The following is a 16069-nucleotide window of genomic DNA, read 5'->3' on the forward strand; positions in this document are numbered from 1 at the left end:
ATGGTGTAACGGTCCATTATTTGTTTTAGATATTAATGTTCCCCGTGGACGATCAATAATTTACATCGGACGTAATCGCACGGTTGTGCATCCTCTATCTCTAGCGCGGAATCCGCTGAAAGAGAGATCGCGCACAACCGGACGGAGGAGGACAGAGGCAGCCAAAGAGAAAGGAGACCCGTGTAAACAATAAATCACGATAAATACGTTTGCCTGGGACCATTATAAAAGCTGGATGCGGGAGGAAGAGGAGGAGGAGGAGGAGGAGGAGAATCGGCGCGATCGGCGAACGAAGGTAAGGCCAGCCAACTGAAGCTGAAACTGAAGCTGAAATGAACTGGTGGTGAACCAAGAGAGAGAGAGAGAAAGAGAGAGTATATGCAGTCCCTCCTCGGAGCCATTCTCCGGTGCAGTCTCTCCTCCACGGCCACGCATTACGATCGCTTAAGTCTCGGCTCGACTATCGAGTGATCCATCGCCTACGAATTCGACGAAGCCTCCCGCCTACCCTCGGGACATTCTCGACTAATGAGCGTGTCTCGATCCGTGAACCACTAACCTCTCTCTCTCTCTCTCTCTATCTCTTCGTTACCATCTCTGCCTCCTTCGCTCTTCTTTTTTCCCCCTCTTGTTCCTCTTCTTGTTTCTTTTTTTCATTTTTTTACTTTCTCCTTTTGCTTTACTCTTTTCTCGGTTGTCTTGTCCTCTTCGTCTTTTTCACTCGGTTCTAGCCATCCACGCTTCCAGGTGCGCTCCGTGTGTTTCCGTTTCAAGCAGGATTCCAATTAAAAGGCCGAACAAGCCCGTGCCTCTATTCCGTTCGTCCGGCCGAGGAGACGGCAGGTGAACAAGCGGCAAAATCGTCGAGAGGAGCAGAAATTCCTCTGTAACAGGGTCCCGCGTTCCACTTTTCCGCGTTCCCCGGCTCTCGAAAGTTTTCGGGGTCAGCGGTTATTATTCCTCTACCGCGGTCACATCTTCCCGCGAGCCTCGATTTATTAATCTGTTCTCACGTATTATTTAGTATTCGCGTGCATATTTTCAGAACGCGTGGACACGAGAAAAAGGCGAACAGGATTCTCGAGCGGTGCCCGACCCTTCGAAAAACGAGCGCCCGTATTGGTCAGAGAATTTCGAAGCTCATGTTACGCAATCTTTCGTAATAAAATTTCGTAAATATTTCTTAGCAATATCGAAGCGGATTCGTAGACATTCAATTGGGATTTGCAGCACGAACAATTCTAACTCTCTTAACCCCTTGCAACTGATTCACGAACCATAACGAGTGACCAAACCGTGTACAACGATTCGTCGCTTTCTGTTTAAACTCGAGGCTGGAGCAATATCACGGGATAGAAATGACTGAGAAGTAATAAATTTATTATTTATTTCGCTGGGTTATATTTAAATGTGTTATACTTAAAACTGAGAGAGTATTGCAATTTTGGAGCAAAATGTTCTCAACGTTCTTCTCTCAATGAATCCGCTGATCAATCCAAAAATCCAGTCCCATGTGTGCATTTGTTCGCAAACGCTCGAAGCTCTCGAGCCGCTTCTATAAATACTCCCGAGGCGGAGTTCTCGATCGAGAGGAGATCCATCGGTTCCCATTGGATCGCGAGGAGGATCGCGCAAACAGGATGTCGGCGGTAGACGTGCAACAGTTACCAGATAGGCGGGAAAGCGTGGTACTTCCAGCGCATTTCTGAGGATCTGTGCGCGCTCGCCTATGCCACCGATGCGTGGCTCTGTGCGTAGACGGAGCGAAAGAGAGTGAAGGAAGAGAGAACGGGCAGGAGAGCGGGCAAGGTAGATACCGGGCCCCGCGGGGGGCTCATAATTGCCGACCCTGAAGATCGCCCGACCCCATGGGGCCCTCCTCTGTTTGTTTTATTCCCTAGTTATACAAACGCGAGATCTACGACCGATATATGATAATCGGCCGCTAGCTCTCTCCAAGGTCCGCTCTCTCGTTTCTCTTATCTCTCTCTCTCTTTGTCTGCCTCTTTTTCTTACCTTTTATCCGCCGTTCTACTTGTTCCTCTCTTTTTTTTCTCTGTCGTTCGATTTTTTTATCCGCTTTTGATATTTCCTCGGCGGGTCGGATGACCACCGTTGCGAAACGTGACTACATTATGCACGCTGATAGACAGGAACACGTCCGAACCAATTCCAACTATGGCCGCGGCCAGCATCGTGGAAGCTTTCGCCACGTCTCATCATTTACGATTCACATTTATTCAAATTCTTTCTGGCTCCGGCCAGTGATTAATACTGTTTGTCGCGCGTTTCGAGCGGTCTGCTCCGCCTGTTTCATTCCGTGCGTGGTCAGACTTTTTATTTGACAAGCGATACTCCTCGAAGAATTCTTGTGGAATCGATGATGTAATTGTGTGGTAAGTTTGAACGAAATGGCTCGAACCTTTGACGAATGGAATGGTTCTTATTGAGACGATTTATTTCAATATGGAATGATCAAGCGTTCACCTCGTTCACGTGTGGACGAGGGAAACCATATGAAAGTTATGTATCTGCATCTCAATTATATTTTTGTAAAATTGCATGGAAAATTTGAGTAAATTCGACAATCTTTGACGAATGGAATATTGAAACGATTTGTTTCAATACTGAATTGACAAATGTTCACTTTACGTATAGAACGAGTTAACAAAAACCCCCATCTCAATTGTGTATTTAGAAATTGTGTATGGAAAGTGATTCGAATCTCTCCGACGAATGGAGCATTTTTATCGAGACGATTAATTTTCGTACGAGTAGCGCGGCCAGATATTTAGTTCGCGTATAGACGAGCTAATGGAAACCTCTTGTAGATTGTGTTTCGTTAAATGTATAAAACTGGTTGCAGAACGATTCCCTTTGGCGAGCAATGCGGGTCTCTGCGTGGTCCTAGATTTCAGAGCGTGCGAGGGGCGAAGGAGGGGGGGGAGGGGGGGGGGGAGAACGTTATCTGCGTGGCCGGTAACCATATTTCAAGGAGATAGCTTCGCAAATGCAACAAGTTGCTCCAAATGCATGGTAATAGACGGTATCTTAACGCGGGGCAACTGACACAGTGATTAATCATTAAGATTGCGTGTGACAAGTGATAAATGTAAGCAAGGTAATATAGTCGCAATATGTGTCGCGGAAAGTGACGAGCGTAATGGCTGGTTCGAATTCTAGATTATATTTCGCAATCGATGGAAACGATAGGGAAAACCGAACGATCGGCTAAAGAATCAATCACATTTTTCGTTTCTTTTCAAGTTACATTAAACATTCGCATTTCTCAACCGGGCGAACGTGGCGAATTAATTGACGTGACACGGCGATTTTGCACGGTTCAAGTCAGCCGACTATTTTCTCACGCGAAGTCCAGACGCGAAAGATCAATTCCAATTTGCCTCGAACGAATATCGTCGGGTATCGTTGCGTTCACGTTCGAAGTCGTCAACCTTTCCTTCGTGCGAGCATGTTCGATAGGGAAGAGGTACTTACCTCGCTGTCGATCTTCTTGAACTCCGGGTCGTCCTCGTCCACCTCGAAGTACAGTTCCGTAGACGTGACGGAGATAATACCGGGAGCCACGATACCGGGCGCGATCAATTTCCCTTTCGTGCTGATGTTCACCGGGCCTGACAGAACACAATCTCGCCGTTAGTCAGCATACGTATGTACGTACGTGAAACATAGAATCGACAAAACGATAGGGCACGTCTCGTCAAGAAACGAAAATGAAACGAAATGAATGATCTCACCTGTAAGATCGTTGTCGAGGTCTCTGTCGTCCGACAACAGCTCGCTGTCGTCCATCAGATCCGCCGACTGCAATTGCTGCTGATGTGCACGCGAGGCTGCGAGATGCGCGTGAAACTCTTCACGCGCTTGCAGAATCGCATCCTCGGGTGCACCGTGCTCGAGGGCCGCCTTCAGTGTAGCTTCGGGATGGCTCGAGCCTAGTGGATTGTGCACGAAACGCTTGCGTCTACGTGCATCATCCTCCCAAGCATCTAGCTTCCAGTATTCGGCCAACCTGTATTCAACGGGATTTTCTATTTCTTTTCTTCCTCTTCTTTTTTTTTTCTTTTTTACCGAAGTCTACCGGTACTTCGATTTTTCCTTTGGAAAGAAGAAAAAGCACGACTGACTCACTTTGCAGCCATTGGATCCATGTATCCCCAAGCGCCGTGTTTATTCGACAGGATGTTACGGACCTTCTCCAACAATCTGCTGGCAATGACATTGTCCCGTCTGCGCGCGGCCGTGATCAAATGGTCGCACATTCGTTCCTCCTCCCGTCGGTCCAGCAACGTTTGCGCGCACTGCGACTGAGCCAAGAATTTCACAATCATTTGTCACACAAAAATCACCAATCGGAGGAAGACATAATTAGGCGAGATATATACGTAAAAGACAGATACCTCGAAGTCGGCATGCTTCAGCACGTCGTCCGCTCTCATACGATTCAGGATAAACTCAGCCTCGTTCGCCACTCGCACAATATGATCCTTCATTGCGTGAGACAGCAACCTGCACAGCGTACGGGGTACTTTTACGATTCGCTTGCTTACGAGAACCGGCGGCCCCGGTTTACTGCACCGCGCTATAACTCTGTCGTTTTAACGAGCCCCTCTTACCTTCCCTCGTTAATGAGCTCGATGAAAGCCAGGCCCGCGTGTTTCTGCAACGAGTTCTGCCACTCTTGCGAACAAAGTAACATCACCAGCTCCACCACGGAATTGCTGTTTTTGAACGTGGTCAGACCTAACGGTGCAACAGAAGGATCGAATCGTTAAAAGAAAAAAGAAAAAAAAGAAATCTCTCAGAACGTTCGCTTTGAAATTCAATTGAAAAATGCAGGAGAGAAGAGGCACGGCTGGAAGGAAGAAATTGGAAAGGCATAGACGGCTGGCTAATTTATAAACGACGACGAACGACGAACGTGTATCGCTCGTCGAGCCGGTGTTCGAAAATAAAAGTGCATCGATACGTGGCACGGCCGTCATCCGCGACGTTCCATGAATACAAAATCCACGCGAAGTGACCACGGACCCCGGCCGCGTCGCGTGAATACAAATGTCCAACGATTATCCCGGAATACGCGTTCCATCTTTCTAAGCGGAACCATAAACTCGCTAATTTGAATACATTCGTCGCGATGAATCAAGACAGATGGAGTGAAATATATACACGCGCCGAGTGTTGATAAAAAGCGACCTAGGAATCTGCCAATGAGGAATTCCCCTTTTCTTTTATAAATTTTTCATTAATCGTTTTCGCAAAGGTTTCTGTTTCTCTTCTTCTGAACAGCGAATAAAATCTTCGAGAAACGAGAGAAAGTTGTTGTCATTCTATGCATTTCGTTTTTTTAATCCACGTTTCTTCGACACTTTGTACTAAGTACAATGTAATATAATATATACAACGAGGAGTATAATTGTATCAATAACGATGAAACGTTCCCGATAATTCGAGTTACAAAAAATATATAAAATATATGTAAGAAAGAATATGAACTTCGTAGAAAATAATCACGTGACTTGATCTCGTTTTAAAACTTAAGACACAATTTTCAGTTAGTTCCTACCGAAGATGATTTTACATTGTTTTGAAGATTGAAATCTCCTCTTTACAACCTACTGTACGATTTCTTTCCACTGTTCATTTCGTTAAACTTTGAGCATTATGATTAAATGTTAAGATTCCTTGAATTTCTGTCGTTTAATCCTAATATTCAAAGTTGAATACTACAAAAAGAAATCACAATGCAAGGTTTAAAAGACTTTTCACTCTTCGAGATGATAGTGGATCTAGCGACGAACCAAATTTTCAATGTTTCTAGAGGTTTCTGAATTTTTTTTCGAAAAGAAAAATCCTCACTTTGCCACTCATTACATAATGCAAAATCACTTAAAAGCAAAGAAAAAGAAATTCGCGACTTTAAGAAAAAAGGTCGTATAATTTCCTTTTACAACAGTTCATCGTTACTGATTTGATCATGCTCTTCGTTCTACTTCCAGACAAAACTTGACACAATAATTATCAAACAAAGATAGTCTACGTACTGCTACGTTTGAAACGAAGAGCTAAAAAAACAACTACGCAAACAACACAAATAAAATTCACGACAAAATACTAGAAGACCAAGCACTAGAGAAAAGGAAACATGTACTCACACGAAGCAATACAGGTAAATAGATAAATCGATGAGATTTGCACTTACGAGTCCTACCTTTGCCTTCCATCAGCAATTCTTGCCCGTGGGAGCCGACGAGGGTTTTCGAGAGGAACGGCGCGAAGTCCACCATGATTTCCCGCAGAAGCGGGCAAACGGAACCCAGTGCCATTTCGAGTTTTTGCGTGAGCGACGCCTCGCGGGAGGGCGTCGGAACTGGAAGATGATCGACCAGCCCCTTGATCGGTAACTCGTCCGGCCGCGGCGATGCGGAAGTCATCACCAGCCGATCGGACACGCGAACCACCGAGATCTCCCCGGACGGTTTCTCACCGCGTTCCGCGTTGCCCATCATCCCCTGCTCCAGAACGTTCCCCTCGCTATCTTGAATCTCGCCTGTACGCCAGAAAACGGAAAAAGATTAGATACTTTCACTTGCCACTTCTACTCTTTAACCCTTGCATAACGTTTGTGTGAAGTTCTTTCTGTGTGAGTTATACAAAGTTAGCCTGTACGATTTGGCTACGATTTGGCGATAAAAAAGTGGGATCATATTACGTTTCCAATAAGAAGTCAAATCGGTGACGAACACACGTACGAGTCAGTTCTGAAGAAGCAATCAAAGCGGTCGGTAGTGTATTTCAGTGCATTGTTTTCAGTATTTTTCATTAGTAGTATTCTTTAGTTTTGTAATATTTTTCACTTTTTGTGTTCTTTAGTTTCTTTTAGTATCTTTCAGTCTTTTAGCGTTTTCCATTTTTTGAAACTTAAAACTTCCAAACTTAAAACGATCGAATAACAATAAAAACAGCGCTAAATGTAGCAATTGTCACAATTTTGTTTGTAGCAAATATAAATGCAATCTAATGTATTAGATACAACGAAAATAAATAATATTATTTATAGGTAATAAAAGTAGCAAAAGGTGTTTTTAATTTCTTACTATCCTATTGTTATAACAATCATAATAAAAACATAAAAAAAGAAATAAAATTGAACCAGCTACTAACAATTACATATAGGCGTACATCGTTGCATTGGAACGTGTATGTATATCAGTAGCTTGAGTCTCGCGAGACCCTGCCACCGGCCAGTACGGCCCGTCATGCAAAGGTTAATTTTCTGTCGAAACGACCGCTTTAAGGCTCCAGGACTTCGTGCCACGTTTTCTCCGCCGAAATTATATTCGTCGCATCATTAGAGCAAGTCAGTGTTAACATTTTAAAATCGAAACAAGAGGGGATTTTGTCCTTTATTGAAAAATAAAATTTCAAATCATTTCATTGTAGATTGTCTCAATTGCAGTTGTCTCAATTACAGTAATAGTATCAATGTTTTCTTTTTTCTTTTTGTTAAAAAGTAAAAATAAATAATTTTAATTGATATTATCTTTATTTAATATCAATATAATAATAACTTTAATTAAATAAATATATTTAATTCATAAAATGTGATTTATTTACATCTTAAATGATATTGCCCAAACTATTGTAGAAAAATTTGAAGAAACAATAATTCTGCAATATTTTCTCAAAAAAAAGTTGTCGAACTTATCCCGGACTTATGTATGTACGTGTTTTAATGCAACTGACTACACGTCGCGCACACGAAAACAAAACACGTTGACAATACGACACACCGTTTAGTGTATGTTTGACTGCACGACAGTGAGGAGTATTGAAGTGATTCTTACTGAATACGTGGTGCGTAAAACGCTCGCAGTCCTTGGCTTAAACAAATTCTCTCCCTTGAAATTTAGTCGCAATGTACGATGTATCAAAAAGTGCACCAGTTTCGTGGAATTCGAGATCGAGAGAAAATTCGAGGGAAAGGCCAGAATTGTTGTTAAGCACCTGCGCTGACCAACTGATTGCAGACCATAAAGAGTGACCAAATCGTACACGATAATTCGTCGCTTTCTTTTTGAACTCGTCGGTATGATATCACTGGATAGAAATTATTCAGAAGTAATAAATTTATTATTCGTTTCGCCTATTTTGTTTTACTTAAATATACTTAAAACTGAGAAAATATTGCAATTTTGGAGGCAAAAAATTCTCGACGTGCGTGGCACATTTTTTCGGCGCAAAAGGATAACCACTTGCGCTGGCAACTGATTGCGGATCATAACGAGTGACCAAACTGTATACGATAATTCGTCGGTGTCATATCACTGGATAGAAATTATTGAGAAGTAATAAATTTATTATTTATTTTGCCTGGGTATACTTAAATACTTAAACAGTATACTTAAATATACTTAAAACTGAGAAAATATTGCAATTTTGGGGGCAAAAAATTCTCGACGTGCGTGGTACGTCATTCCAGCGCAAGAGGTTAACCACTTGCGCTGGCAACTGATTGCGGACCATAACGAGTGACCAAACTGTACACGACAATTCGTCGCTTTCTTTTTGAACTAGTCGGTGTGATATCACTGGATAGAAATTGTTAAAAAGTAACAAATTTATCATTTGTTTTGCCTATTTTGATTTACTGAAATATACTATAAAACTGAGAAAATATTACAATTTTGGAAGAAAAAAATTCGCGCAAGAGGTTGAAACTGTTAGAAAGGGAAAGAGTTGACGACGGTGTCGCTGGTTTGGAATTTGAAACCAAATCTTCTCTGAGAGAAACTGCCGCTAGGCAGGTAGTTTACAGATTCTTATCTCCGGTCATAACAGCCGATGGTTTATTTCGGTGAGGTATATAACAGGCTGACGAAACAAAAGAGTACAAATGGAAACCTGCAAATCTTTTCAAACTTCTCTTTTTTCTTTTCAAACTCACCGCGAGAGTGCGCTATATTGTGAATATTTCGCGGATCCTCCCTCTGATTTGTCATTGGGATCGTGTCACCGTCCTCGTTCAGGTTCACGTCGGTCCAAGCTTCCTCGGAGGAGTTGAGTTTGTTCTCGTTGTCCGTGGCAACCTCGGAAGGGCTGGCATCCGCGGTGATGTTGCTGCGATGCACCGTCTCTTCGCTCGAGTCGTTGCTCTAAAAGTGACCGAATTAACATTTCGACATGCTCACAGACACGCTCGTTGCAAATTTATACACATTGAAAAAAAAAAAAGACAAGAATTGACAAGTATAGAGGTCATCGATTTTGGCACGACACGTGGGTACACGTTCGATTTCAAGAAGAAAATTTCGTTTGAAGTTCTCATTGTTGATATGTATGTTCGTTAATAGGTATCACATCGTCAGAGGAATGTATTCAACAACATTACTTTCAATCGAGATAACTTTAAACAACACTACTTGGCTACTTGGCTACTTGGATACTGAATACTGTATTGTCTCTAACGAAAGCCTAGCTTCCGCTGTTACACACTATTTACTCGTAAAATATCTATGATATATAAATATAATGTAACAAGTCCGAGGAACGTTTACTTGAGAAGAGAGTCAAACGATATTTATTCTGCTTAATGACCAAGTCTCGCGTGCTATGCATTTACTCGACGACATGCAGTTAATCGTAACAACACTAATACGCAATCATCTAATATACGTGTAAACAAGGAGTATAAAAGCTTCCTAAATTTCCAAGCTACGACACGGCGAACGTAATATCGTAATCGCCACGCTCGATTACGTCTATGAAACCGTACGTAATCACAAAATTCAGCGATGAACATAACGCATGACAGTGATTTAAAATTGATATAACTTTGTAAAAAATTCATTTGGTCCCATTATTAAAATGTGAAGCTTCTACTTTGAACATAATTTTATGTAACGTAGCGGGTGGATAATGTTGAAAAAATTGTCAAAATTTAAACGAGTGTGAAACTATTGAAAAATTTCTGACAATTTTATGATCAAATGTATTATAGTTTTAAAGATTGAAATTTTCTCTTAAAATTCGCTATACGGTTATTTTTAAACATCATTTTGTCAAGCATTAAGATCATGAAATGTTAGGATTCCTTGAATTTTGATCACTTGACCCTAATGTTCAACGTTCAATAAAATGCTGAAAAGAATCTGTGCAACAAGGGCAAACTTTAACCTCTTAAATGACTATAATAATACAGTTACGAAACAAAATTTTTCAGTGATTTTACACACGTTTGAATTTTTACAATTTTTTCAAGGAAAAAAATATCCTCACTTTCCCACTACACGATGTTATGTCATCTCTAAAAGAAACAAATTCACGATTGTCAAAATAAAAGCTTCGCGCTTTAAAACGAAATCAAATACATCGTTGTATGATTTTTTTTCTTTTAACAAAGCAATATCAGTTTAAATTATCGACAATTCACTGTCACTAACTATGGTTATGTTCTTTACTACACATATCGAAAGATTATACGTGTTTAAACCATCGTACAGAAACACGAATCGATTTTAATCACGCACTGTTTTCTATAGTTATTGCGTATCCGTCGGGCATTCGTTTTGCGTCTTCTTACTCTCGACAGATGGAAAAAGAAAAAAAAATAAATAAATAAATAAAGAAGAAATACCATCGATCGTGTAGAATAATCGAAAAACAATTTCTTTTCTTCTTTCGAATCTTCGTCTAAAATAGAAACGATGGATAATCGTCGAGACGATGTTTAGCTCGTTTTAGTTGATCGCAAAAGTTCCCTGCTTCGTTTTCGAATCATTCGGTTCCGTGTCCGTACTCAAAGTCAAACTTTTACCTGGACATTTCGTGGCAGTGGTTCAGTCGGTCTTGTCGAAGAGCCAAGCGTTGGTTCTGACGAGGTGTAATCCTCGAGAATTGTCCGTGGCCGAGGTACACCACTGTGACCTCCCTTCAGAACCAGTAGTTAGTACGCATAGCAATGCAAGCAGAGGAAGTTAACGTTGAGAAAAATTAAAGAGTAAAAAAAAGAGTGTCGCATGCTCGACAATAATTACAGAGATCGTAGAGAGGTACAAGAATAGAGAAACTCGAGTCCTCAGGATAATTGTATGTACACGTTTCGAGCCGAGTTTTAAAACGATGGTAGTATTTTTTCACAGTTTTTTCAACGCAATCGCTGGAAAAAATTCCAAGTGTAAATCTCAAATTCCACGTGCGAGAACGAAACTATCCGTAGAGTCACTTAAGTACCATTGCCTCTCACTACGTAAGTGCAAAAGAACATCGTTCAATATCTTGCTAAAAGTGAAACACTACGTGCTGGATGGTGGCGTTTATGTTTTCTAATTTTTTATTTTAATCTCCTTTTTTTTTTATTTTTTGCAGATCGAAGAATTCACTACTCGGTATAATTAATTAAACTACTTCTAAGGAGAACTTTCAGAATCGAGAATCTGATGTGCCGATCAACTTTGCGTATTAAGGAAATAAGTATTGTCGACGTTTTTCACGTTTTCGTTAAAGATCTACGTTGTTCGTTGTTAAACTATTAGTACTCGGGATGCATGCAGTTTGTCATCATTGGATCAAAAATTCTTAAACAGAAAGAGAGAAAGAGAGAGAGAGAGAGAGACACGTAGAAGTTTGAGCTGTCAAATGTCTACGATAGAAAAGTCGAAAACGAAGGAACGAAATGCAAAGCGCATCACGTGGGCTTGGAGTGTGCCAATTCCATCAGTAACAGTAGATCGTGCGTGACAGGAAAGGTGCAAAAGAGAATCACGTCGCCATTAAAATATCAAATGTCGTTAAAAAAAAAAAAAGAAGAAGAAAAAATCGTAATGAAATATATATGTATATATCAAGGTCACGATTCCGTAACGATCATCACATCATTTGAAAAAAATTTCAATTCAATGAAACACACAACGAAATCACACGATCTCTATCTCTTCACAAAGGCATGCAGGTCTCAAGTAAGGTTGTCACAAATCTTCTCGAGCATCGATGGTTTCGTACGTATAAAATATACAATGTACATATACCGAGAAACGATCATGAATCAAGAAAGGTTTGGGTTCGCTATTCTCGTTTACTTTCATGTACAAACAGCACTGAGGAAAAATTAACAAAGTACTTTTGTTTTCTTGTTTTTATTTTTATTTTTTTTTATTTTTTTTACCTGAGAACAACGGATCAATTAATCCCGAGGTATGCATCTTTCGTACGGGTAGATCTTTTACGTAGCACGTTTTCGTTTTTTATTTTCACATCTTTTGTTTCAAACAGAGCAACTTATCTTATCGAATAGACAAGAGTAACGAAGATGTACTTCGTGGTTCACTTACCTTGGTCGACGGAGGCCCTGACGACGTGACGTCGTGATCCGCCAGGATCGACGAATTGTTCTCGTCGACAATTATCACCTCGTACTCGCCGTCGTCTTGAGAACCAGCTTGGCTCATTATACCTCCGCTTCCTGGGAACATATTTTACCATTCTCGATGACTCGTACTCGAAGGTATCGCGATAGTTGGTCTTGCAAAGCAGGCTGTCATGAACGACAGTGCGATCGACGATTCAATTGTGAATTTTAACTCGTGTTTATCACTGTGACAGATCATCTGTGTTTCATATTTCATACTGGGTGAATATCGTCGATCGCACTGTAATTAGAGGAGATGCATTTATAGTGCAGGAACTGAAACCGGAAAAAAGGAAAATATAATACAAAGCGTAATTGTTCAAACCGAAGCGTTCAAACTTGCGTTCAACTGCTCGAAGAAGAAGGGAATATTCTCTAGAATTGTGTTCAAACGCCACTTTATCCATTCCCTTTATCTTCAAGAAAGAAAAAAAAAAAAAAAAAAAACGTTTGATAATTGCAATAAACGCAAGAAAATTATCGCTAACATTTCAAATTTGTGACAGCAGCTAACTCAAAGAGATTCTTTTTATCGACATCGCAGCAATGTTTCCGAAAAGTATCGTTTTCATTCATCGAAACAACCCGAAAAACGTGCAACTGTCCACTACTGGACACAAAAGAAAACTCAATGACAACCGTCGTTCATCGGCAAGTTGATTTTTTTTTTTTTTCGTATGTTAGTAGGAAGAATAATCCTGCGTTCGGTGTGAATGGAACCCAACATTACGTGAATTTGCATCCGTGAGTTGCAATCAATCGTAACATGCAAACTTTCCGAGATTGCTCGCAAACCGCAAACTGGTGCAACTCTCATTCGCAGCTTGTGCTTCCAAGCTTTCGAACAACATTCGGGGCACTAACGTATCACTCGCAGTCGCAACTTCTGCAAACGAAATTACCAACAGGTTCCCAAATTCAAACTCCGTTTCGCAAAATAAAGAGAAAGAAAAGAAGAAAAAAAAACAAACAAACAATGGCAATTGAAAACTTCGAACCCAGTCAAACAACGTCAAACAAAAAGTGAGAAACGATGCTTGCACGCGCGTGCACACGCGTGCGTCCGAGTGTGAAAGTCAAGAGAGCTTCTGCAGGTTCGGTTCAAACTGGCTAGTGAACGGCAAACATGCAGACAGAGATGTGTCGACAATATCGATAGAACAGGACAGAGATAGAAAGAACAATCCGGGGAAGAAGAAACGAAATAAACGAAGGGACGAAACAGATCGGAGGGGTAGGTAATCGTAATAGTTGAAACAAAGAACTGATGCGCCGATAATTGATCGGTCGGCAAGTAAAGAAAGAAAAAGAAAAGAGAAAGTAAAAGACAAATCGAGCAGGCGATCAACGAAAACAAACTCGAGCATTCCGTGGAACAGAATCGTTCGGGCAATCGAGTTACCTTGCAGACCAACACCGGAGTTTCTATGACAGAGATTTCGGGGCTGATCGATATGCTTTTGAAGCGTATGATGGTGATTGTTGTTATTGTGGTGATGGTAATGATGATGACGATGATAGTTATGGTTACTCGGATGATGGTTGTAATGATTACTGTGGTGATTCGGGAGATAATAGTTGGAGGGGGGCTGGCGATTAGAGTGCCTGGCAGCCGGTAGCGGGTGCTGGTGGTGGTGCTGGTTCATGTGGTGGTTGGCATTGGCATTGGCATTCGCATTGGCGTTAGGGTGAGATCCCGGGAGGAACTGTGGGTACACGTGGTGAGACCACTGTGGAAACAGGGGCCGACCTCCTCCACCACCATTCCCATCTGCTGAGGAACCACATTTACCACGTTACCACGATTCAACACCCTATACACTATCTTTATTTCTGTCATGCCTTTGTTTTTTTCTCTTTTTTTTTTTTTTTTTTTTTTTTTTTTTTTTTTTTTTTTTTTTTTTTCTTTGTTTTGCCTCCTCGTTGCCATTTTCGATCCCGTATTTTCCGCCAGGGAGGATCGGTTTTGTTTCGTCGCCGTGCGACTTTAATTGTCAATTCACCCCGGCGTACCAGTTTTTCCCTCTCGTCCCCGCCCTCGCCACAGCTTCACGATGGATCTCCCCCGAATCCAGGAAAATGAAAATGCATTTCGCGCGTTTTGTATACGCGATAAGCGCGGATTTCGTTCCGCCGACAACGAGTTTCGTCGTTGACCTCGGACTCGTTTCTTTGCTGATCGCGCGGTTTTATTTGTTCTATCGACGTTCGCCAGTAGTCTCTCTTTCTTTCTCTCTCTCTCTGTTTTACTAGATTTACAACGATTTACGAAATTGTTTTGCAACAATTGTGGAAATTTCTTACGATGATTGCAGTGCAGAGGCGAATCACTTTTGTTTGATAGTAAAGAAAAAAAGTCACTTTTTTTTTTTTTTACTGCGAATTCGCAATTAGCGATTATTCAATTTAAAAAAGAAACAAACAGTGAAACTTACGAATCTCCGAAAGAATCGAAAGAAACTGCAAATTATGGGAGCGAATCGGATAAATTCTGTGCGTCATATCGCAAGAAGTCTCGAGATGTCGCGATAATGGATATGGGAGTATCGATTGTTGCTGGAACTCGCTTCGAATACTCGAATGACCTTACCTCAGCGACTGAGAAAAATATCGGTTTATTAATAGTAAACGATGTACAATTCGATCGAAGAACAAGAGCATATTGAACACGTGCATTATTGAAAAAAAGAAAAAAATTGTACAAGCTACACAAGTCGTCTTCTTCGAAATAAGTTCTTTCTCTAAGTTCAATTTTTCAAAAAAAAAAAAAAAAAAAAAAAAAAAAAGTTTCTTTTTCTTTCTATCTTTTTTTTTTTTCTTTTTAAAGAAACGAAAAGAACGAAAATAGAAATTCTCAAGCGCGACGGAGCAACCGAAAGCGATCAAGTAACAACGTTCCATTCTGTTGACACTAAAACTATCAAAGTGATCATTTTATAATTTTGTCGGATGTATTTTTTTGAACATTTAGATAATTTTTTCGCAAAAATTGTGTTACAAAGTTTCCCTGCTTTCTGGCTTTCGATGTCTCTGAGATAGAAATTTCATGCCTCTAATCAGGCCTCTAGTGTTAAGAGTCAGCTAAATCAAAGGACTCTGGCAATCTCTTCATCGCCAAGTACGTCAGGGAACATCGAGATGCCATCGAGGTGGCGTGCGGCACCCAGCGGGAAGCTAACGAGAAAATTATTGCGTTGAACCTCTCTCTCTCTCTCTCTCTCTCTTTCTCTCGATGGGTTTAATCGAAGATGTCGAAACCCCGTGTCGTAGTCGGTGGGGTAATGTGTTTAGCGGGTAAAGCCTCGATATTCGCAGCGAAGGATTTCGCAGTTACTTGGATTTGTATTGCGAGAACGGTGGCGGATCGGTGGTAAGTGGGATGGTAAGAGGATAGAAGAGGGTGGACGGGCCGTGTTAACCTAGTTTCTATCCGAGTGATCAATACAACCAGCGTTCCGTGTACCGCCGCAGCCACTTATTCATCTTGAAAGGTTCACGCGTTGTTTACCCTCTTCGGCTGGATAAATGTTATTCCGTTTATGCCCGGCGACTCGTAAGAACTACTATTCCGGTTCTTCTCATTGCTATTTTCGCTACTCCTATATATTCGTTGATCGTCTTTGCAAATATTGGATCGAGTAA

General features: G+C 41.1%; 1 protein-coding gene across 6 annotated transcripts in view; it reads right to left on the reverse strand.

Moving 5' to 3' along the window:
- LOC122538981 (neurobeachin-like) overlaps window positions 1-14224 on the reverse strand; it is a 111929-nt gene extending 97705 nt beyond the window's left edge. For 2 of the 6 annotated variants that reach the window (XM_043650311.1, XM_043651961.1), the window contains exons 1-10: window positions 13830-14224; window positions 12351-12481; window positions 10838-10951; window positions 8969-9176; window positions 6224-6571; window positions 4638-4764; window positions 4422-4530; window positions 4153-4328; window positions 3759-4033; window positions 3499-3635 (exon numbers count right to left, since the gene is read on the reverse strand). In XM_043650311.1, the coding sequence (XP_043506246.1) occupies window positions 3499-3635; window positions 3759-4033; window positions 4153-4328; window positions 4422-4530; window positions 4638-4764; window positions 6224-6571; window positions 8969-9176; window positions 10838-10951; window positions 12351-12481; window positions 13830-14073 (1869 nt within the window). In that variant the 5' untranslated portion in view covers window positions 14074-14224. The remainder of the gene's footprint in view (window positions 1-3498; window positions 3636-3758; window positions 4034-4152; window positions 4329-4421; window positions 4531-4637; window positions 4765-6223; window positions 6572-8968; window positions 9177-10837; window positions 10952-12350; window positions 12482-13829) is intronic. The other 4 variants (XM_043651139.1, XM_043652770.1, XM_043653605.1 and 1 more) reach the window with 4 other exon arrangements.
- Between the last annotated feature and the right edge of the window lie 1845 nt (window positions 14225-16069).

The sequence above is a fragment of the Frieseomelitta varia genome, unplaced genomic scaffold (assembly GCF_011392965.1).
Source record: "Frieseomelitta varia isolate USP_RPSP 00005682 unplaced genomic scaffold, Fvar_1.2 scaffold_1, whole genome shotgun sequence".
NCBI lineage: Eukaryota > Metazoa > Arthropoda > Insecta > Hymenoptera > Apidae > Frieseomelitta > Frieseomelitta varia.